Here is a 22,552-nt window from a genome sequence, read left to right as displayed (position 1 = left end):
AGATGTGAACATCCTGAACAACATTTTAAGCTCATACAGCCACCCGGTAAACAGCTCTATCAGTTCACTGTGTTCATTTTCATAATAAAACCATTCCAAATTTTGATTAATAGTGAATTTTAATTTGACGTTACATACATTTCTCCAGGCTGGAAATTACATCAACAAGTGACAAAAGACAGTAAAACATTGTGTTTGAGGTGTTGGGGATGAATATGTTTTTTAAACATTTTTACTAAGCTGCCATGTCCAAAACAATTCACACCTTTGTCAGTGATCAGGGGCAGTTGAACAGTTGGTGGTTGCTGATACTGTAGTTTTCTACTGCATCAACTGTTCTCAGTTTGTAGTCTGTTAAAATGATGTACAACAGGGGTGTCAAACTCATTTTAGTTCAGGGGTCACATTCAGGCTACATGTGTAAAATCTACATGTGCATTAAAAAAAATACACGTTTTGACTGTAACAAAATAAAGTAACTTTAGAAAATATTCAGAACCTTTCTCCTTTTGGAAACTTTATTGTGTTTGAGATTTCATTTTCAATGGATGTAATTGGAATCTTTGTCAGTGAAATTACACTCAGTAACTCATAATGTTCAAGTGAAAACATGTTTTTATGAACAAAAAATATTAAATTTTAAAAGATCTCCAAATGATATGGAGGGGAAAAGGATTTCACTGTAAGGAAAATCATCTACAAGTGATGCAGATTTCAAATGTTTTGTGCCAGATTGACTTACCCAGCAAAGTCATCCCAGGAGCAGAGAAAAGATAAGAAAGATCAAACTTTAATCCTGTTAGAAATTCTTGAAAAGAAGTAAGAGAGTTTCAGTTTGAGATTCCAAAAATTCCCCAAAACATGTTTTGACTTTAACATCATAGAATATTGATCATATCACTTTAATCCATGTAAAATTACATCTAAATGTGAACTGAAGTGACTAGATAGATTTTTGCATAAATATCATCTTCAACAGTCAGCAGGTTGTTTTTGAGGCTAATTGTTATACTATTGTCATGCTGTTCCTTTCTTTAGTCCTGGATAGGACTGCATGTAGAGAAGTGGACCTGGTCACTGGCAGATGAGATGTTCTACAGTGATGGAGAGGCTGAGTTCAGGAACTGGTATAATGGGGAACCAAATAACTTTGCACAAAATGAATATTGTACAGCGATGTGGTACAGTGAAAAATGGAATGATTATCCTTGTGAAAGTACCATTCCATCGGTTTGCTCGGATGTCAGAGGTGAGAATTTTTATTACAGACTGAGAATAAATATCTCATCACACTCTTTTTTTTCTAGGCTTTACTCTGTGATGAGAAGCTGCAGCTGTTTTCTCATATGACCTCTGCAACACATCTAGAAAATCAAATCTGGGCATTTTCTGGATTTTCCCCTTCAGACAAAAAACAAAAACCAGACAGGACTCTGGTCCTGTCTGGTTTTTGTTTTTTTTGTTGGGTTTTTTTTGTATTCGACATGATAGGAATGTGACCGTCTGCAACACATACCAACTGTGGTTTGTTGATTACAACTGCACGTATGTTTTCAACATCCAGACCCATGAATTTTCCTTTATGTGACACAAAAAAATATGCAGCAGTAACAAAGCTGAGCAAGTTGTTTTTTCTCATGAAGTGTCTGTTTACTGTAGATCTGAATGGCTGTATCGTCACACTAACACTGCCTCAGTTGCACAAAATACCGCACATTGTTCATGTCATAGCAATTGTATCAGACACAGCACTTAACTGTGGTCTGTTTTCAGGGCAGAATGTGACATTTGTCTACATAAACATCCCCATGACATGGACTGAGGCCCAGAGCTACTGCAGAGCTCATCACACAGACCTGGCCAGTGTGAGAAACATGACAGAGAACCAGAAGGTGGTGGAGCTGATTCCTTCAGGACAAATTGCCTGGATTGGTCTTTTCAGACACTTGTCTTGGTCAGATGGACAGATCTACTCATTTCACTACTGGGAAAACACAACACTGGATGAAGCTGAAAAGAGCTGTGTGTTTGCCAGCTTTCAACACTCTGGAAAGTGGTTCACCTTTTCGTGCGATTGGAACATCCCATTTATTTGCTACAGTCAATGTAAGTGGTCATCCATGTGTCATATTACATTTGGATTCAGAATTACTTTAGCATCCATCCATTATCTATACACTGTTTAACCCTCATCAGGGTTGTGGGGGGGCTGGAGTCTATCTCAGCTGACTTATGGTAAAGGCAGGGGACACCCTGGACAGGTCATCAGTCCATCACAGGGCTACATATAGAGACAATCATTCACACTCACATTCACACCTATGGACAATTCAGAATCACCAATTAACCTCTGCTGCATGTTTCTGAACTGTGGGAGGAAGCTGGAGTACCTGGAGAAAACCCACACATGCACAGGGAGAACATGAAAAATCCCAGACCCAGGCAGGGACACAAACCAGGGATGTTCTAGCTGTGAGGTTAACCACCAAACCACTGTGCAGCCCTGCTTCAGCATCTCATCTCATAAATGAGAATGTAACAAAAGCACTAGCTTTGTTTCAGTAATGTATGATTATGTATATTGTCAGGTATTGCATTAGAAAAGTTAATGGATTCAGCAAAATTTGTGAAAACTTGCTGAGTTTCCCTAAAAAGGTTTTACACCTACTTCTGGTGTTTTTGACTCTTTTTCTTTTTTGGGGGGGGGGGGGCGGGGGGGGGTTTAATGAGCTTCGCTGGAGACAGAAACAGCTTTTCTGAATAACTTCTGTTGTAGCAAACATCTAACTCACCTGACCGATCAGCTGTTTCTTTGGTGTCTTCATCTCCAGACAGCATAAAACACGACTGAGATCAGCTGGCATGAAAAAATAATTACATTTGTCCAACTGAAACTGAGTCCTGAGGACTTCTCCTTTTTTCTTTCATAGATGGACAAAATGTAGTTTTATTCTTGTCTATTTCATGTTGTTTTTTTGCAACATTTCAGCATGCCGTGGTGCTCAGCTGTAAATGATGGGTTTGTGTTGACTGAATGATGAGAATATGCAACAGGTGGAGGCTATGACAACCACATTTTCTGTGTCTTCATGAAGTGGTGCTGTAGGTTACATGACTGTAAAAAACATTAGGAGAAGTCAGAAGCAAAACCAGTTGTTTTCCAATCACACACACAAAAATAACTAGACTAAGAAACAAATTAAATTGTGTCCATCTGCGAGAGAAAACTCGAAAGAGGAATTGTTCATAGTTGAGACAGTTGTAATTATTCTTCATAAGACTACTGTATGTTAACAACTCAGTGAATTAAATAAAACAATAAAAATCTGCAAATATCATTTAAAATGACTGAAGATCTGGATAGCTAAGATTGTTCTTAGAAAACAAGACACAGCATGTATGGCTTGACCTTTCAATGACCAAGGTAAGAATGCAAATGAAAATTTGGTAAAATTACCCTGAAAAAAGCCTGAAGCTTATCGGGTCAGGCCTTAATACCATCTGAACCGATTAATTTTTTTTTTTTTTAAAAAAGTCACATTCCTGTACTGTTATTATGAAGAGACAAATTATCTACATACACCAAAACTGATCTGCTACCAGATTGTAAACACGTTTATCTCTGCTATAAAGTGGGACATTTTAATATGTGAGTCTATAAGGAGTGACTCACTTTTGTAGCCTCAAGTGGACATTAGAGGAACTACAGTTATTTGCACTTCAGCGATGGAGGTTGTTGCTTTAAACACATGAAATTCAGAGGATTGTGTTTATTATATAATCAGAAGGTTTTCTTTTTCCCCCACAGCTGCCCAAAGACATGTGATGAACGTAAAACTGGAAGTGATGGAACCCAACTCTAATCTGGACATGGATGCCTCTGTAGTGAGAGAAGGAATCCTGCAGCAGGTAATCATGTATCATATCATACATTATTTATTTTACCAGAAAAAAATTAATGACTCTTAAAAATACATTGAAATGAAATGACATTTTATTAATCACCAGGAGGGAAATTCACAATAGAGAAAAAAATAAAAGCTGAAAAAAGTTTTCCGCATGAAAATCAGAAGCCATATTCATTATTACAACACTATAAAAGCATTTTGTCTGAATCTGTTCACATGTATCCTGCAACTACAGCCTTTCATAACCTTCTCAGGTTTTTATTTCCCTCAAACTTTAGTGTACTGAATTCTTTTTGCAATGTATGTCAAAACATAAAAAGCAATAGTTTTTTATGATGTAAGTGACTATGAAGAACAGGTGCTATGTGACCTCGTGTCAGCAATAATCAGGAAAATATTATTTCATGTCTCAGCTCAAACAGAAACTGGACCAAGGAGGGAACAAACACATCAGACTGAGCTGGAGCAAGGGGTCAGATGGAAAAGTCTTCCACAAGGTCAAGAAGGAAACGAAGAAGAAGAGGAGCCCTGAAGGAGAGCTTTAACTCTTTCCTTCAGCAGCTGTTTGTGCCTGATTTTATAACCTTCCATGCAATGCTTCATATCTTCTCACAGAACACTTAGTACTTAGTATTTGTAGAAGTATAACTGCTCTGTATTATTGGATCGTTGATTCTTAAGAATTGAAGTAGAAGAAAATTTTTGAAACGGAGAAACTGATTTAAAAAAACATTTTTTTTCTTGTTGCAAAAATGATAAATAATTTCTATGCTGGTTAAATTAAATGTACATTGAGCTTTTAAAGCCACTAAATAGTCTTCAGTGTTCACATGTTTTACTCTGTTTAAAAATAAGGGCATTTAAAAGATATTTTTATTGGTTACAAAACAAATGCATCTCATAATAACTTGCTAATAATGCTGAGAGCTGCATTTGTCTGTTGCAGACTTCAGGTTTAGTTAATGAGGTAAAACTATTATTCTGTTAAGCAGATAGTTGCAACTTTTGGAAATTAATGAATCCTTTTAGTCTTTTTTCCAAGTAAAAAGACAAATATTTGGTTCCAGTCTCTGAAATGTGAAGATTTGCTTCTTTTTTTGTCATTACACAGCAGTACACTTATTATCTTTTGGTTTCTGGTCAGTAAAATAGTTTTGCAGCAAATAACTTTGTTATCTAGCTAGCAAAATCAGTTTGAAGCAACTTTCTTTAAGATATTTAAGATTAGACAGGATAATACAAGATAAGACAGAAGAGAAGAAGAATTTGTAGTGGTCGTAGTGTTTGATTAGATATACAGCCCCAGTGCTGGATTAAAAATGATGCAGTCCCATGTTGAGAAGGGTCGTTCAAATTTTATTTCATATGTTATTCTGCTTTTGTTTGTTTTTGAAATATAGAGCATTAAACAATAATTTTAAATCCAATTTTTGGTATGTAAAATAAGAAACAGACACTCATCCTGTGTAAGTCATATGCAACATTATGAGACATTGATCATTTTGTTATTAATCTATTATACAATATTAATAAATTCTCATAGTGATTTTAAATGCCCATCAGTGACCATGTGCTGCACATAGTTGGAATACAAATGGAAGTGAATTTAGAAGATATTTTTTAATAATTACAAGATATTATATACAAATGATCTCTGGCTTTCTGTGAGTTTGCTATTGTGTTCACAAATATTACAGATGCAAACAACCCTTCAGCATAATTACAAGCTCAGTTGTTTTGTAGCATCACGCCCCATACTGTATCCAATCAAATCCAGTTATTAATTTTTAATAATTTAAATGAGGCTGCTCATTATTGGGTATTTTTGGAATGCGCTTTAAGTTTTTACATTCATAAAGTACTCTTGTGTTGCACCAGGCTGGACTGGAAACTGCTCATTGTATTATTAAAACATTGTTGAACTGAAATTATATGTTTGGTTGTTTGGAAATGAAACATTAACAGCTGCGCTACGCTAGTGAAGTAACTCAGCTATCATTTTAAATAACAGCCTTTATTATGTGTAGTCCGTGAATGCCACATTGGGTCGTTTGTATGAGTTTTAAAAGCGGCGTTCCGTCTAAAATTCCAGTTTCTCGGAGGGTACGTGAAAGCAACGTCGTTACGTCATCACGTCTTGCCGTTACCCAGACTGTATGTTACCATGGACACGGTGCAAGTGTAGCTTTCTAAGGTGAAACAGTTGAGCAAGAATAAACGCACGTTAACGTTTGAAACCAGCAGATTCTCTGAACAAATCTATGAATTTCTGAGTGAGTGAACTTCGACTTGTTCAAATGAATGTTAAAGCTGGAACAGTGACTGAACCGTTAGCTAAATGTAACGTTAGCACGTTACAGTAACCGAAGTAGCTACTCATCCTCAGGTTTGTTTCCGTTTGTCAAAGATCAGCAGATCATTGATGGTGGTTCACCTGTGGACCGGCAGGAGGACGGTCACAGGTTGTCTCATTTTGACGACTTCTGTCTCAAATATGTTAAAACTGACCAATAATACCTCGAAACTTGTCCAAATGACTAAAAAAATGTCCAAAATTAAAATATAAGAAGCACATTTTGTCCAGAATGACTCAAAACAGTTCCAAAATGACCAAAACCTGTTCAACTGGACTCAAAACATGCCTACAATGACTAATATTTGTCAAAAAATCTCAAAATATTTTCTAAATGGTTCAATATTTATCCAGAGAATGGAATAATATGTCCACTTTTCATCAAAATCTGCCTGTAATGACACAAAATTGGCCCAAAAATGACAAATATCTGCTTGAATTAACTGAAACATTCAAAATGTATCTGGAATGATAAAATCTCATAAACTTGTCCAATAGGACTTGTAACTTATCTAAAATATCCAATATTTGTCAAAAATGACTCAAAAGCGTTCTAAATGACTCGATATTTACCCTGAAAATATTTTTAAAAATGCTGTCCAGATTGACTCCTAGTTTATCTACAATGACACAAAATTTACCCCAAAGACAAAAACCTGTTCAAAGACACTCAAAATTTGTTGAGCATGATAAAAAAAAAAAAACAAGCCTGCTGTGAATGACTGAAAAATGGTCCAAAATTACTCCAAAGTTTTTAAAAATTAAAAAGAATTTAAATGAATCATCTTTCCTTACTCAGGATGTAATTGTGTAGCCAGGCAGCCTTCCAAGTATACTACGTAGGGCATGAAATTATATCACAATTATAGAATGAATTACCAATTTCGCTACAGCCATATGTTAGCACAATTTCCATGATTACCAAATTTTACCAATCACTGATCCCTGAAATAATTTAGCAGCTTCACAGCAGAATACATTAAAAAAAAAAAAAACCTTCTTTAATATATTTACATCTGAATTGTTATTCTCTTATTCCATTTTTTTTCTTTTTTCCTTCTGCTTATAGTCTGGTCTCAGTAAGCATTTTTCTGTTCCCCTGTGTGAACTAAATTCCTCTATAACCGTTCTTGTGAGCAGTGATGATGAATGATAGAAATATTTTTATAGCATTTACGTTGTGTCTGTACAAGAGAGGAACCACCTGGAACAGCTTTACAAACTTGACTGACAACATCTGTGTTTCTGACTGTTTTTTGTGTGTAAACGTGCATGTACTTACAGTTATTTGTTGTGTAAAGGATGGAGACTACACTGGAATCAGACAGTGAGGAGAGAGTCAGACATGAGGAGATCCAGCAGAGGAAGGAGGAGGAGGAGGCCAGCCCAGAGCTGACACAGCTGCAACATCTGTGAGCCTCATACATACATCCAAAGCACACACAGGAAAATACAGCAGCAAAGAGGTGTTAAGCGGTAGAAACTTTAGGAAGTAATATGAGCATTATGATCTAAATTATTCTGAAGTTAACTAATATCACTCTGTGTCCTTGAATGGATGTAAGGCTGAAACAATCCTCCTTTTAGACAGAACAGACTGAAGGCACTATATTGTATTATACTGCTGGAAACTATGGTAAGCCTTTGCATAAACTTTATTAGCAGACTTTCTCACATTAAACTGAGACTTCAACAGTGTTTTGGTTTTTTTACACTGTGACAAGTCAGAATTTTTATTCCAGATATCTATACCACTTGCACCAGTAAAAACGACAGAGATATCTGTAATTCAGTGTTGACCAGTCAAAATAATAGCTGCAGACAACGTCATTGTGTCTAGTCTGAACTGATGTGCTACTCATGTGAGGCTTCCCATTGGAAACAGGTCAAGCAAAGCATTTGAACAGTGTTAGCAGAAGTAGTAGCAGCTGCTGTGATGGATAATGTGTTAGAAAATACTGCTAAATAGGAGGTGCTTATCAGCAAAGAGTTTGTGGGGATCAAGAGCTTCACTCATCTTAGATTTTTGGTTGAAACTTCGGCCTCAGGCTGCTAAAAAAGATTGATCTACCCAGTCACAGTACTATAATACAGTTCAAAAGAGGGATGCCTTCCACTCGCTGTAGTCTTTGACATATCTACATAAATCTGCAATTTCACAAATTCAAGACTTTTGTAATTACATTTAAGGAAGCAGAATTTCAGTTTGAGATCATTTAGATGTTCTGCCTAGTTCAAATTTAATTTAAGGTAGATAAAAATGACAACATAGATTTGGTAAATTGAGGAGAATTCAAGATATTATAAAATAGAATCGTAGTATCAGCCACTGGAAAAAAATATTAGTCATAATCGTAGGTATTTGAGTCATTTTGCATACTTTTGAGTCGTGCCGTCATTTTAGACGGTTTTTGTTTTGCTTTGGACAAATTTGGAGTCGTTTTGAATGAACTTTGTGTCATTTATAGATCATTCTTAAATCATTTGTAGACTATTTTGAAGTCATTTTGGATAATTGTTGAGTCACTGTTAAATTGACTGTTAAAAATTGTAGATGTCTTCGTGAGAGGATGGGTAAAAGGTGTGGTGACTATGATAATTCAGTGTGTTTCCCCCACTGTCCTCCACCAGCCCTGATTCCTACAGGACAAACTCTCGCAGCGAGATTCAGCTGTTGGCCATCGCTGACAACTTCCAGCGTCAGTACTCACACTTATTTCCTGACCGCAAACCGCTGCTGCTCTGCCCTCTCAATGAGTGTGGCATGAAGGTAACATCATAATTAACTAGTACAATTACATAAAGGAGACTAAACACTGCATGCATCATGGTCCAATATTTTCTGTGTGTTTCCTGACGTTCAGAAATTTGTGTCGACGACACTGCGCCCCACGACTATGGTCCACCATGAGCTTGTGACCTGGCAGGGCTGTGCCTCCTTTGTGGCCAACTTCCTGACCCTGGAGCTTTTGGAGCCGCCTGTGGATCCGGTAAGAAAGTAAACACTAGCACATTCACATATCTTAGAAGCTGTTTGGACGCCATATGTATCATTTTAACATCCAGACAGAGTAAGTGATGGATGCTGGTGTGGTAATAGATCATGTTAGAAGTAATGGAACTGACAATTTCTGATTTGTAAATTGTAATTTTCATTAATAAACTCAAATTTTAGGAAACATATGTGACTTACCTGGAAAGGCATCCAAATATGTGTGCTGTTGCCACTGGCCTGATCGGTCTGATGTTCACAGGTCGAAGTCTCAGAGATTATGTGTAACTGTTGTTCTGAAAAGCTGAAAATGCTACTGTTTACTGTACTGTATGCTGTATGTATACTTATCTAGGGTTTTTATACTCAGAATGGGCATTTTGGAGGCACCTATGCATGACAGTAACAGTAGCTATGCATGCACAGCAAAGGCACAAGTCTGAGTTATCTTATTTGACAGAAAAATGTATTTTTTTCTTATTTCTGACCATTTGATTAACAAGAAAGTCTATAAAACTTTAATAAAGAAAGCTTAAATTACTATTTTGTCATTTTGGTGCTGTACTGGCTAAAACTACCTGTGGGGTGCCATTATGCAGGAAAAACTTGGTTAAAATGAGTACAAGTACAAGTGTGTGGAATGGTTTGCTCCTTTCACAATCCATTATTGGGTGTGTAAGAAAATGTTGTTGTTATCTGGTGTACATCATTAAAAAATGTTGCAAAATGTTCTAAAACTGGTGAAAAATGTTCTAAAAATGTTCTAAAACTGGTGTAACGTGTTAAACCGTGTCTGGAACATTATAAAAACTCGTGTTTAAAAATATTAATAGTTTTAATAATAACTGGTGAAAGCTGTTTTAAGACTGGAATAAATTGTTCTAAAACTGCTGTAAAATCTTCTATAACTCCAATCAAACATTGTAAAACTCAGGTAAAACACTGGAAAAGTGGTGTAAAATATTTTAAAACTTGTGTAAAATGCTCTAAAATGTGTGTTAAACATTCTAAAACCTCCCTCTGCAGTTTGGTTTAATTATAGTTCTATTAATCATACAAAAGAAAATACAAAAGTTGAATGCTTAGCCTACGTATTTTACAAAAACGGGAAAACCAGGAATCAACATTTGCAATGTTTTTTTCAAGTGTTAGCGCAGCCTGCAGTTCAGCTGAAAATTCACAGAATTTTTGTCATGTGACTGTTGGTCAGACATGGTCTCAGTTTTGCTGATAGGTGCAGAATTTCTTGTTTTCTACAGGATGCAAATGGATGTAGTATAGAACTTGGTATTTCTGGCATCTGACATACTGTATATTGATACATCCTTTTGTAATGTGCTTTATCATACACACTACCAGTCAAAAGTTTGGGGTCACTTACAAATGTCCTTGTTTTAGAAAGAAAAGCAGTTTCTTTCAATGAATATGGCATTAAATTATTCAGAAATACAGTCTAGACATTGTTAATGTGGTAAATGACTATTCTAACTGGAAATGACTGATTTTTTTTGTTTTGTTTTGTTAGCCTTTTAATTGGCTTTATTTGACAGGCAAAGTCAAGAGGCAGACAGGAAAGCAGGGAGAAGAATGGGGGGAAGACATGCAATAAAGGGCCGTGAGCTGAAATCAAACCCAGGCCACTGCATACATGGGTATCTGGGGGCCCAGAAACAGCAGATTTTTAATGGAATATCTACATGGAGGTACAGAGGCCCATTTGCAGCAACCATCACTCCTGTGTTCTAATGCTACATTGTGTTAGCTAATGGTGCTGAAAGGCTAATTGATGATGAGAAAACCCTTGTGCAATTATGTTAGCACATGAATAAAAGTGTGAGTTTTCATGGAAAACATGAAGTTGTCTGGGTGACCCCAAACTTTTGAACAGTAGTGTATGGGTTTGAAACACACCCTTGGTATTTTTTAGACTTCAGAACAATGATGAAAGACAGTTTTCACAGGCTGACTATGACTACTGATGAGCGAAAACCTCCTTTAAAATGACACCTCAGCTTTTCGGGAAGGTAGAAACCCCATAGTCCTAAAACTGTGGCTTCTCTTCAGTGTGTATGCCTGACAATGATGTGTGTGTCCCATCCCAGCCCCGGCACATGTTCTCCTCCACCACGGTGCTAAAAAGACAGAGGGCTACCTGTTTTGAATTCTCTACCCTGCTGTGCAGCCTGCTGCTGGGCAGCAATTACGACGCCTACTGTGTCAGTGGCTACGCTGTCAAAGAGATGTGTCTGCTGGATCAGAGCCTGCAGAAGTGCCCCCTGCTGGACACTGAGGCAAAGGTAAGTGACCGCATGGGATTCTCCAAGTCTCTGGAACTCTGGAACAACAATCCTCCAACAGATATTCTTTCATTTGGTGTTTCAATGATGGTGATGGAGAGTGCTGGTCCAAAATCTCCCATTGCTGTTCCACTGGGTTGAGACCTGGTGACTGTGAAGGCAATAGCATATGATTCATACCATTTTCATGCTCACCAAACCATTCAGTGACCCTGAATGATATGAACCTGACTGCTTGGTTGTGTGCCTGCTTGCTTTTCATTTGCATGTGCAGAGTGTGATCTCTGAGCGGCAGCAACCTGAGAATAAGTACGCAGTGAAGCCCCTGAGGGAACTGGAGAGTCGCTTTTTGACCCAGCAAGAGAAAAAGAAGCAGGAGGCTGAAGCTGCGTTGCTTCAGAAACAGAAACTACAGGAGGTAATGTGATCTGAAGTGTGAAACCAATGCAACGCAGCAGCAGCTGTAGTTTTATTGTACAAAGAGGACACAGAATAGGCTCTCTTTATGAATGTAATAAAGATAAATAAATAAAGGTAGCTGATGGCTGCTTAGATTTGATTCCACATCAGGGCCACTGATGCATGTCATACCTCCTTCTCTACCCTTTGCTTTCTGTCTTTTACACTGCCTTCTGTTTTATAAAGGCGATACTCAGAATTTTAATGTATTATGTTTTAATTCAGAAGATTTTTATTATATAAAACCCTATTTTCAATGTGGTTTGTTTCAAGGATTTTTTAGCAGTAGCTATGTAATGTACAGCTTTTGAGCCCACTGGTTGTTTGGCAGCACTGTAAGCTGGTGTTGTGACAGCACCAAAGTTATGACTTCGATACAATACCTGCCAAAAATGGTGGAAAAATAGATGATGGAATATGGATTTTTATTTATTTATTTTAATTTTAAAAAAACAAAACAAAAAAAAACAAAATCTTTTGACAGTGCCAGTGCAGGGTGTAGAATGTGACAGAAGCAATAAAACAATCAGTGGGAATTGTACTTACTGTTGACTGCAAGTGAAATACAGCAAGTGCTGTCTTGTTACCAATACTGGAAAAAAGATGACTCTACATACTGTACATAGTGATTTACATTTTTAATTTGATTCCACACTCTTCTTCTGCTCTGAGCTAGCAAAGGACACAGTTCAGCTGAAAGCCCTCAGAAGTTACTATTGGTTTTCTAGTTGTGCTGAGGAGTGCAGATTTTATTTTTTATTTTTTTCACAATTTGGTGGGAACAAACATTTTATCTTTGGCAAAGTTTTGAATCATACATGTAGAATAAAGGGATTTTGGTTAAATATCAAAATTTGAAGTTTAGATTTGGTTAAGGTTTTTTCTGGAATCATTTTGTGACAAATTAGTTTGAGGACCCTCAAAAAGTTAACATTATAATTCTTCCTAATTGTACAGCTTCTGGTTGATTGTCGTTTAAAGGGTTGAGTACCAAAACTAATAATATGGAGCATAGTATTGCTTGTAATGGCAGGCTGTTGCAATACTTTTATAGTAACCAGGATTTAAAATTTTTAGAATTTAATTGCATTCTATTTCTGTCTTTACTGAATTGCAAAATGCTGTGAACTGGACTAGACTGTGTGAAAGATGGCATACACATAACAGATATCCTGTCAAATGTCACTATCTGCTCTAGTCTGGTCTAGTCTGCCATACTTAGATTCATGCAGCAAAATTGTGTTTCACTATCAGGAACAAATCATATATCCAATCATGTATGATTGGATCATATATGAAGCCTGATTTAAAATAATGAATCAGTATTAGCATGCATTGGTACACTAACTGAAACCCTGTTGAAACTGTGTGTTGTCTGACAAATCATCACCTCACACATCTTACATGAGAATTAAAGCATAAAGTGAGACATTGAGGTCTTTCCCTCCCTGAGCAGGAGAGCGAGCAGCGACCTGCCGATCCTCTGCGAGGACTGCGGGTGCACTGCTGGGTGCTGGTGCTGGCGGGGAGTCAGAGAGTCCAGCAGAACTTCTTTATTGACCCTCTGACTGGGAACAGCTACCCCACCAACAGTGACAACTTCCTGGGCATTGAGAGTGTGTGGAACAACCTCAACTACTATGTCAACATGCAGGACTGCAGTAATGGCTGCGCTGTGAGTCCACGACACCTCCAGACATAATATACCGTCAGAATCTAATCAGTAGAGACAGTACATGACCGCTGATGGTAATACTATATGCCTGTCTTCTGTGTTTTTCTTGTGCGTAGGAGATGATGTTTGACCTGGAGGATTTAAAGATGTGGGAACCAGTGTTGTACAGTGCAACCAGCAAAAAGCAGCTGATTCTCGCCGTGCAGAAGACACAAGAGAGGAGCCTGATGGGCAAAAGCACCACTGAGGTAGTTCATATGTATTGTAAAATTGGCCTCTTGTTTGTCATTTAAAAACACTGATTTAAGCCATCCATAGTGAAAATGATAACACTTGTATTCACAGTTAAACATGATATTACCGTGAATGAAGTTAATTGTCAACTGATCGTTGTATGTTTTTAAGGAGGAGGAACAGCCCAGAGTTTTTGAGATGCCGAGATCCTGGGTTAGTTACATCAATATCACAGAACAAGGTGAACATTATCTATCTGATACCAACTCTATACATTGCATGGATACCCTTGCCTGTTTTTTTTTTCAGGGTAATATTATTGTTAATTTTTTTTTTGGGGGGGGCTGGGAAGGAATGGGTATGGGTAAAATGCTGACAAAACATTCAATACCTAAATGCATGGTTTGCTAACAATTTTCAAGCCAAGATAAAATTCAGCATAGGCAAAGACCTAGCTTTCCGAAATACAAGAAATAAAAGCCCATGAAGATGAGAAGTTCAAACAGTGAAGCTGAGTGTGAGCTGAAAGACCTTCCGCACACTTTTTATCGAATTTTTAGCTACATAATTTACCTGTTTATCAGTTATTTTCACATAGCTACTTATTAGTTTTATCAAGTCATATATTCCATTTTCTTAATTCCCTTTATACTAATCCCAACCAAATGAGGCAGACAGCTGCCTTACCTGAACCTGGTTCTGCCAGAGGTCTCTTCTTGAAAGGGACAATCATTAATCCTATTTCTCTCCTGGAAAACACATTGGCTCAACATCTGCTGTATAAATAACAGTGACTTACTGACAGCTGACTATATCTTACTCTTATCTTACGATTTTAACCATTTATTCATTGCTTAGCTAACTGGTTGTACTTCTTTGCTTTTTTATGCTACCTAGTTTCATGTTTTTTTGTTTCAAATTAGTTAAGCAAATCTTTCTGGGTGCCCTATGAAAGTAGCCTTGGTTGGGAATCAGTGAGCTAACTGTGATTGGACTGATCAACAAACTATATTTGACAGAAATTTAGATTTTAAAAATGTATTTATTTGTTAATTTTTTGCAATCTCCCTTGAATTTCATGCAGATTGACAGGTTATCACCCACTGCCTTGCAATAGAGCTTGTGATTCAAAGAAAGTGCGTAAATCAGAGTGAAAAGATGCTTACAGAGGTCAGTGGTGATATTCAGCTATAGTCTCACCACCACAAACTGCCTGCTCTCTGTTGCTGTTCAGACCTGGAGACCCGCTGGCCTGGAGGGAAGAAGGTGATCCGCTACAGGAAAGCAAAGCTGGAAAGGTTTGCACCAGGTCTGAGTCCCGATGGCCTCGTCACACGACTGACCACATACAAAGACCTGGACTGTGAGTGTTAGAACAATTCTTCAAAATGAATTCGGCTTTTATTATTCTGTCATCGTGTGGAGAAGAAGGCAGACAGCTTCCTCTGAAGTTGTGTTTCAGTTTGTGAGTGCCAGCTGAGCACTGAACGTGTTGCTTGAATTGGTTTGTGCAAAACAGCAAACCTGTGCTTGTATGTGTGCGTTTTGAAAGGCACCAAGGTCGCCATGGTGAAGGAGTGGTATCAAGACAGAAACGACTACCTGGAGGAGAGAGAGATCAACAAGGGCGACAACTCCACGACAGAACGCTTCAAACGTAAAACAACATTCCACCTTCTACGTAAGTCTGCTTTAATGTTAACACAACAATGAAAAACACATGAATAAACAAGAAAAGCACTCAGAGAGTGGATAAGTCTGCAGCGGTGGATTTGTAGTAGGACTGCAGTCATGTGATCGTCAGCAGGCAGCTGGCATAGTGTTCACTTGTAGTCAATGTTATAGTGACGCCGTGCTGCTATCTCGCAATGGTACAGAAATTTTTAACAAATCTGTGGATCCAGACTATAAGCCGCATCACTGACAAAATCTAATGAGGTGGTCCTTGTGTTATTTCTGACCTTCCCTGGAAATTTCATCCAAATCCGTTTGTCCATTTTCGAGTAATACTGTGCACAGACAAATAGACGGACAAACGTACACTGATCGTCATATAACTCCACAGTGTTCCTTGGCGGAGTAATAACAGTGCAAGAATGATTCCATCTTTATGCACCAAACTATCAAACATTCAATCAGGCAATTTTCTTATTGCTGTCGATGAATTGTTTGTTTTATCTTCCGAGCCTCAATCCAACCAGATGTGAAGGAAACCTAGTGAGCAGGAATCACTGATCTTTAATCTTACCAGTGAAACTTCCTCAGTGATGAGTCTGAGATGACTGTGTTTGCTCTGCTCAGTCCTCAGGTGCAGATCCCTGACCACTGGCACCGAGCAAGAGATGGAGTTCAGCAACGCTCGCTCTGATGAACTGGTGCGAAGGAGGCTGACACCACATGAAATGATTGAGATGTTCGAGGGCCGGAACGACTTCCTTTACTACCGACACGTCTTCTTCAGTCAGCCTGTTGAGCTTTCAGACCTTCAAGATAACAAACCTCTTCCTATAAACGTATGTAAATGAGACAACTTATCAATTATATGACAAGCTCGACATAGCTGAGTCATTTTAGGTTTTGGTAGTCATTCATCCGTGACAATAGTAATCTCTACTGTGTATTGATTAACTCGTGTAATATCAGGATTTTGGCAGACTGTGTTATCTTATTTGATTTAAATCAATGTATTTTCTTGTTATTTCATACCATTTGAGTAACAAAAATGTCAGCTGTGTGACACCAGAACAGAAAATCCAGCAATTTTACCAAACACATTTTATAAGCACAAAAAGAAGACAACAGAACAACAAAACATAAAGCTCAAGAGCATTTCGCAAAGCATAACAAAACAAAAAAACACAGTCACTTTTTGCACAGCACAACCCATTTGGAAAGCAACAACAAAACAGAAAACATGACTGAACAGAGGGGTGTACGATGAGGCAAGTTTGACAAAGCCGGTAGTTTTTCTAACAAGACAGCTGCACATTAGAGGTCTTGAACTCTAAAATTCATACATTTACCTTGATACTCAAGGAGTGCATTTAGATCTGACAAACATGTAGATATCACTTTATTTTTCGTCAAATCAACATGAAATTAATGTTATGGATTGAACATTCTCTGTGGTTATACCAACAGGCTAATCAATATCAAATTTATGCTCTATTAACCTCAGTACCAGCAGTGTAAAACCAACTTAGCAGCAAATAAGGACAACGTTAAAAAAAATTATTTATGCATTTTCTCCATCACCAATTGAATGCATGAAGGTTCTCATGGCAACCTGTGCAGCATCAGTTACCATGGTGACTTAGCAGGTTGAAAGAGAGCCACCTTCATGACACTAAGAACTCTAACTTTGGGCTCAACATACCTGCTAACCTGTTAACCTTGCTTTGTAGTAGAGCTCTCAGAAAAACACAAAACAAAAACAGAAACCACAACATTTCAAAAAACACAATAAAACAGAAAACATGATGACATCTTACAAAACACTTCACTTTGCCTGACACAACAAAAAACGAAACACATTTCAAAAAAGTACAACAAAAAAGACAGCAAATGTGATATTTTACAGAACACTTTTTGAAACAGGGATTGGTGAGAGGAGACTTTTTTTCTTGAAGTGCATCGATGCTGAGGTGCGAAACCCAACAATATTAGACAAAACACAGTAACACAGCAGAAAACACAACATCAAACCAGTGTTATGCTTTGGAAAATGTCATTGTCTTTTCTGTTTTGTTGTTGTGCCATTGAAAAGCAGAATGAGTTCTGATATTGTATAAAAGGGGCATGTAGATGATTTTGTCGTCTGTCCACTTCCTTTTATTTTGTACTGAAGTGTTGGTTTGTTTGCCTTATCGGCTTGGTAAACCTCACAGGATCCTTGTGTGTGTCTTTCAGAGAATTGTGGAGCGTTTCCACAGGAACAAATCCAAACCTGCCAACAACGATGTGGCCCACCGAATCTTCCTGGTGGCACAGAGACAGATTGAGGTGACCTACCACTTAATAGATCACAGGTTTATCCCTTCAAGGAGGACCTTCAACGTACCGATGAAGCAGAACTTCACAGCTGATATGGTCTGCACCTTCCAGGTACACTCAGCAAACACACCGCAACACACATTAAAATGGCATCGCACACGGCAATAATATCTGTATTTGTGTCTGTTTACCTCTGTTGTTTGTTTGTGTGTGTGTGTGTGTGTCTGTGTCTGTGTGTGTGGTGGTGGTGGTTCAGGTCGATTTATCTGAGAAGCCCCTGAGGACGCTGGCTCTGTATGACATGCTGGTGGCCCTGAAGAAGGACAAGAAGGATGTGGCTAGACAAATCAGAAAGTCAGTGGAAGAGGTAACCAAGAGCTGCAGTGAATAATCAGTTAATTATTAAATAACCGACAACTTTTATGGTGGCTCGCTGCTCAAAAGGTGTCTAAATTAGCTGATTGCAGCTTCTTAAATGTGAATATTTTCTTGTTTTCTTCACTCCTCTAGTCTCGAGACAGTAAACTGAATATCTTTATACTCAATGGCTGTAAATGAAAGTCAAATACACATAATAGGTTACACATTTCTTTAGCTAAAATAATATATACATTATTTGGTATGCATTTAAATGTACAATATGTCATATTTTGAACATGAATATATAATTAACATAGGAGCAAACAACTGTCAGCTATATAAAGACATAGCAAAGTGATGGTGTCCTTATCTGAGACCGAAATCCCACTGAAATTCCTCTGTATGTGCTGTAACCCAAACTTCTCTGTTCTATGTTTTGGCAGCATGTTGGTATAGTGTATTAGAGTGCTTTTCCTTGATACTGCTGGGCCTCTCTGTGCTTAGAAAGGGACCAAGAGAGACCTCTCATGTGGTTGGAAGAGCAAAAGTGCAAAACAAACAATTGTTTAAAGTATTTTATACATGTTATTTAATTGATCAATGTGGACTTGTTTCATTTCAGCTCATTGTGAGAGTTTCTGCTGTTGCTTTGAGGCTCTCTTTGGCTTCATACTTCTTCAGTTGACTGATAGTAGAAAGAGAAAGTGTCTATAACTCAGAACAAGTATATAGTCAATTCAGCTGCATTAAAACACAGTACAGGTGACCACAGAGGGCAGGACACTGAATGTAGGTGCAACAAGCTGACACTAGGCAGAGGATAGCTGAATTTATTAGCAGTACTGTGCCAGTGTAGCTATATGCAGTTTCTAGGTTTGACGACTCAACCAATCTATGTATCGAGTCAATCAGTTGGGATGTCTTCTCTCTTTTCTGTGTTGGAGTAACTGTTGTTCAACATTTATTAACTCCAACTCCAACATGATCCACTCTGTTCCAGCTGCCATCGTTTGAAGTACACAAAGAAACTCAACGTAGTGGCAAAACAACAAACAAACAAACAAACCTGGGGACCACGCAATTTGACAATATAAAGGCTCATTACAGTGCTGCCGACTTGTGAAGATTCAAAGCAGGAAGCTTCACGGACTCTGTGTGTAGCACAGCCACTCAAAAGATCAATGTCAACACAGATCTACTGTTATTGTTAGCTTTAATTTATGCTGATTTTGTCAGATGATATCACACAGCCATGAAATAATGATGGGGTCAGCTGACTGTCTGTCCTTTAAAGGCGATGGCTGTGATGCAGTTTTCTAGTCGGTCAACTGGAAAAATAGCAAAGAAGAGGATGTTTTAACATAACAAAAAGTCACTGTAGCTGTAGTCTAAAACTAAAATTCTCAAGTTGAGAATTTTCCAGTTAATCACCCGAAAGGTGCTCGCTTATGAACCACGAACGAAATGAGGAAACTGAGAAAACGCAATGATAAAGGATTATATATTTTTTAAGATGGTACGCTGTGGTGCTGCTGCTTTTACTCAAACATATGAATATTTCTTTCACTGGTGAGCAGGTGAAATACATTCTGGCCTGCAGAGAGCAGGATGAGAAAAATATTGAACTGCAGACGGTAACTGCTCAGGCCATCAGGCAGAGACAAAAAATGGTGAGACACACAAATGCACTTACACACACATACGCGCACACACACACACTGAAAATTCTAGTTAGTTAGTCATAATGTCAAGATCACAGACAACCTATCCACTGAATCATTTGAAAATATGACAGCACATACTTTTGGTTTGTTATTGTCGATGTTACACTCTGAAAAGTATTCTAGTATCAACAAGGATTTTAGTTTTTGGATTAGCTGTTGTATAAATGAATAGTAGCAGAAAATGAACTTCTGCGTGTAAGGGTTAAACGGATAAAACCTTTTTTACGTGACTGCAGGCGTGTCTGGCTGCAGAGGATGAGAGGCGGCTGCAGGAGCAGAAGAAGGATGTCCTGGCTCCCTTCCTCATCCCACTTGACAAAGAGGACGATCTGAGTCCTGAGGATGCCGAGAAGATCTACCAGGACTGTCTGGCTGAGATGAGAAACAGACAAGTGATGCAGGCCAACCTCATTCAGAAACGCTATGAAAAGGTACACAGGTTTACTTGTCATGAATCATTGCCAGTGTCACATTCCACCTTTTTTTCCTCTGTTCTGAAACTAAATTGTGGCGCACTGAGCATGGTACCAGCTCCAAGTTCCATTAATACATCAACTCTACGGAGGATAGACTGTTACTTCGGGTTCAATCGACAATTTTTTTCAAGGCCAATACCAATTATTAGCAATCAAAAAGGCTGTTAATCTGCATTTGGAACCAATTTCCACCGGACTGGACACACTGAAGCAGGGAGTTGTGATGTGTGATTTTTAGCAGCAAGCCATCTGGCCCTGTTGGTTTCTTCTTGCATACTTTGCTAAAAATGGCCTGCAGTGTATTCTGCTCTTACTAAAATCAGTGCAGCATTGTTATGGCTTATATCTGCTACCTTAAATGCGGCAGAGTTTAGAATTTTTGGCACATTTATTTGATCGTAGCAGTAGAAAGACCTACGGGGGGAATGACATGCAACAGTAACTTCAAACCTAACTCACTGCTCAGCGATGTTTACCTAAAAAAAATTTAGTATTTAATTTTTTAAAAGGAAAACAGTTCAAAGCACACAAAGGGCATTATTAATAATAATAATAATAATAATAACTTTATGTATGTAGTACCTTTAAGAACAGGGTTCATAAAGTGCTTTGACAGTTAAAACAAACAACACAAACAATCAAGCAAGACATAAGTAGACAAGTCAATCAGTCAATTAAAATAAATAGAAAAATGATAATAAATTGAATGAATAATTAGCTAGATTAGCACTCATGTAAAACAAATGGAACTAGGCAGTTTTAAAATGAAAGAATAAAATTGAGGGTTGAAGTTATAAATTAAAAATTGTAAAAAAAAAATTGAGAATTAAAGAATTAGAGAGACGACATCACACCAAAGAACCAGGTAGCTAAAAGTAAGATAATTCAAGAGAGAACATCTAAAATAAATAGGTCATAATACAGAATAAAACACTAAAACTAAATAAAGCTAAAAGTAAACTTCACATAAAAGCAAGTCTATAAAAGTGGGTTTTCAGAAGTGATTTGAAAGAAGTTACTGACAAGTTACAAGCTGTATCTCCTCAGGAGATAAGAGAGACCCTTATCCATATTAGAGCTGTAGTAAAACAAAAAAAAAATCTGGGGGGACTGAAATTGTACCTAAATCTTGAAGTAGCACGTTTATTAGAACAGAAGTGGGTCTCCCAGCAAACCCTAAGGAACTCCTGTTCTTTCTGCAGCCTAAAATGATGGATTAATCCTGGAAGGCTGTCGATGTAGTGCTTCTCTCCTAATGAGCAAGCATATCAAACAACTAGTCGACCTGTTAACCCGGAGACTACAACCCTTGTCCTTAGAGTAAAGAAACACTGAAACACCTAAAAACACTGAGAAACACTAGAAATTCTTATGGCCATGCTAACATGATCCCAAAACGGTGTGTTTAGGAAACACAGGCGCTGCAGATGAAACAGCAGTGGTACCAGGAGAACCAGCTTAAACTGACAAAACAAGAAAAGGACAATTACCAGGCCTACTGCTCTGAGAAAACACTCCAAATATCTGTCATCCAGAAACGGCTCAGCAAGTATGTACACCTTCACTCACACTTCATCAGTATTTTAAAATCCATTCATGTTTATGTCACTTACCGATGCTTGGCTGCCGTTACGCCGAATTCTTTGTTGGAAGGATGTGTATGCGTGTTTATTGACGTGTGCATTTGTTCCAGATGCAAGGAAGCAGCTGATGAGAAATACAGGGCTTTTGATCGGAACCTACAGCAGGACCCTCGACTCGCTCCTCACCTGCACGCCTGTCGCTTTGTTAATAAGAGTGCACCACCCAGCACAGCATCTGAACAGTCAAACATCTAATGAATATTTTAAAAAAGGCCATAAATGCACAACAAGGTAAAACATCCCAAATGAATAAAAAACACCAGCAGCAAATAATCAGCTCATCTGCAACTGTTTGGTGCTCCTCAATCAGGCTTATTATAGTTTGTGATGTGTTCACCAACAGTGAATGAATAAAATGTTTTTCAATTCATAAACTGGATTCCCTATGTGTTTATCCTTATTACCATTCACACACACACGCACGCACGCATGCACACA

The 22,552-nt window shown here is 37.9% G+C and overlaps 2 protein-coding genes across 2 annotated transcripts; both read left to right on the top strand.

The window, feature by feature from the left end:
* The first annotated feature begins 1,787 nt into the window (after nt 1-1,787).
* LOC129349545 (snaclec purpureotin subunit beta-like) lies at nt 1,788-5,799 on the top strand. Its single transcript, XM_055013120.1, has 3 exons — nt 1,788-2,106; nt 3,809-3,909; nt 4,322-5,799. Exons 1-3 carry the CDS (start codon nt 1,809-1,811, stop codon nt 4,451-4,453), a joined length of 531 nt encoding a protein of 176 aa, XP_054869095.1. The 5' UTR covers nt 1,788-1,808; the 3' UTR covers nt 4,454-5,799.
* A 267-nt stretch (nt 5,800-6,066) lies between these two features.
* On the top strand, nt 6,067-22,488 carry ccdc135 (coiled-coil domain containing 135). The gene is made up of 18 exons (XM_023292943.3): nt 6,067-6,181; nt 7,563-7,673; nt 8,893-9,031; nt 9,126-9,251; nt 11,356-11,550; nt 11,825-11,968; nt 13,466-13,684; nt 13,801-13,932; nt 14,090-14,159; nt 15,153-15,281; nt 15,471-15,599; nt 16,220-16,431; nt 17,828-18,022; nt 18,168-18,278; nt 19,849-19,941; nt 20,232-20,426; nt 21,881-22,020; nt 22,165-22,488. The coding sequence occupies exons 2-18, from the start codon at nt 7,564-7,566 to the stop codon at nt 22,307-22,309; spliced, it is 2,484 nt and encodes an 827-aa protein (XP_023148711.2). The 5' UTR covers nt 6,067-6,181; nt 7,563; the 3' UTR covers nt 22,310-22,488.
* Nucleotides 22,489-22,552: the final 64 nt, after the last annotated feature.

Source organism: Amphiprion ocellaris, chromosome 8, assembly GCF_022539595.1.
Source record: "Amphiprion ocellaris isolate individual 3 ecotype Okinawa chromosome 8, ASM2253959v1, whole genome shotgun sequence".
In the NCBI taxonomy this organism is placed as follows: Eukaryota; Metazoa; Chordata; class Actinopteri; family Pomacentridae; genus Amphiprion; species Amphiprion ocellaris.
This window is presented reverse-complemented; position numbering and strand designations above follow the sequence as displayed.

Excerpts from the sequence above, each read along its gene's own strand:
- LOC129349545 (XM_055013120.1), top strand. The coding sequence starts at position 1,809 with ATGACATGGACTGAGGCCCAGAGCTACTGCAGAGCTCATCACACAGAC. Across the intron at positions 2,107-3,808 it reads ATTTATTTGCTACAGTCAAT|CTGCCCAAAGACATGTGATG; the intron begins GTAAGTGGTCAT and ends TTTCCCCCACAG. Across the intron at positions 3,910-4,321 it reads GAGAAGGAATCCTGCAGCAG|CTCAAACAGAAACTGGACCA; the intron begins GTAATCATGTAT and ends TTCATGTCTCAG.
- ccdc135 (XM_023292943.3), top strand. The coding sequence starts at position 7,564 with ATGGAGACTACACTGGAATCAGACAGTGAGGAGAGAGTCAGACATGAG. Across the intron at positions 11,551-11,824 it reads TGCTGGACACTGAGGCAAAG|AGTGTGATCTCTGAGCGGCA; the intron begins GTAAGTGACCGC and ends TTGCATGTGCAG. Across the intron at positions 22,021-22,164 it reads ATCCAGAAACGGCTCAGCAA|ATGCAAGGAAGCAGCTGATG; the intron begins GTATGTACACCT and ends CATTTGTTCCAG.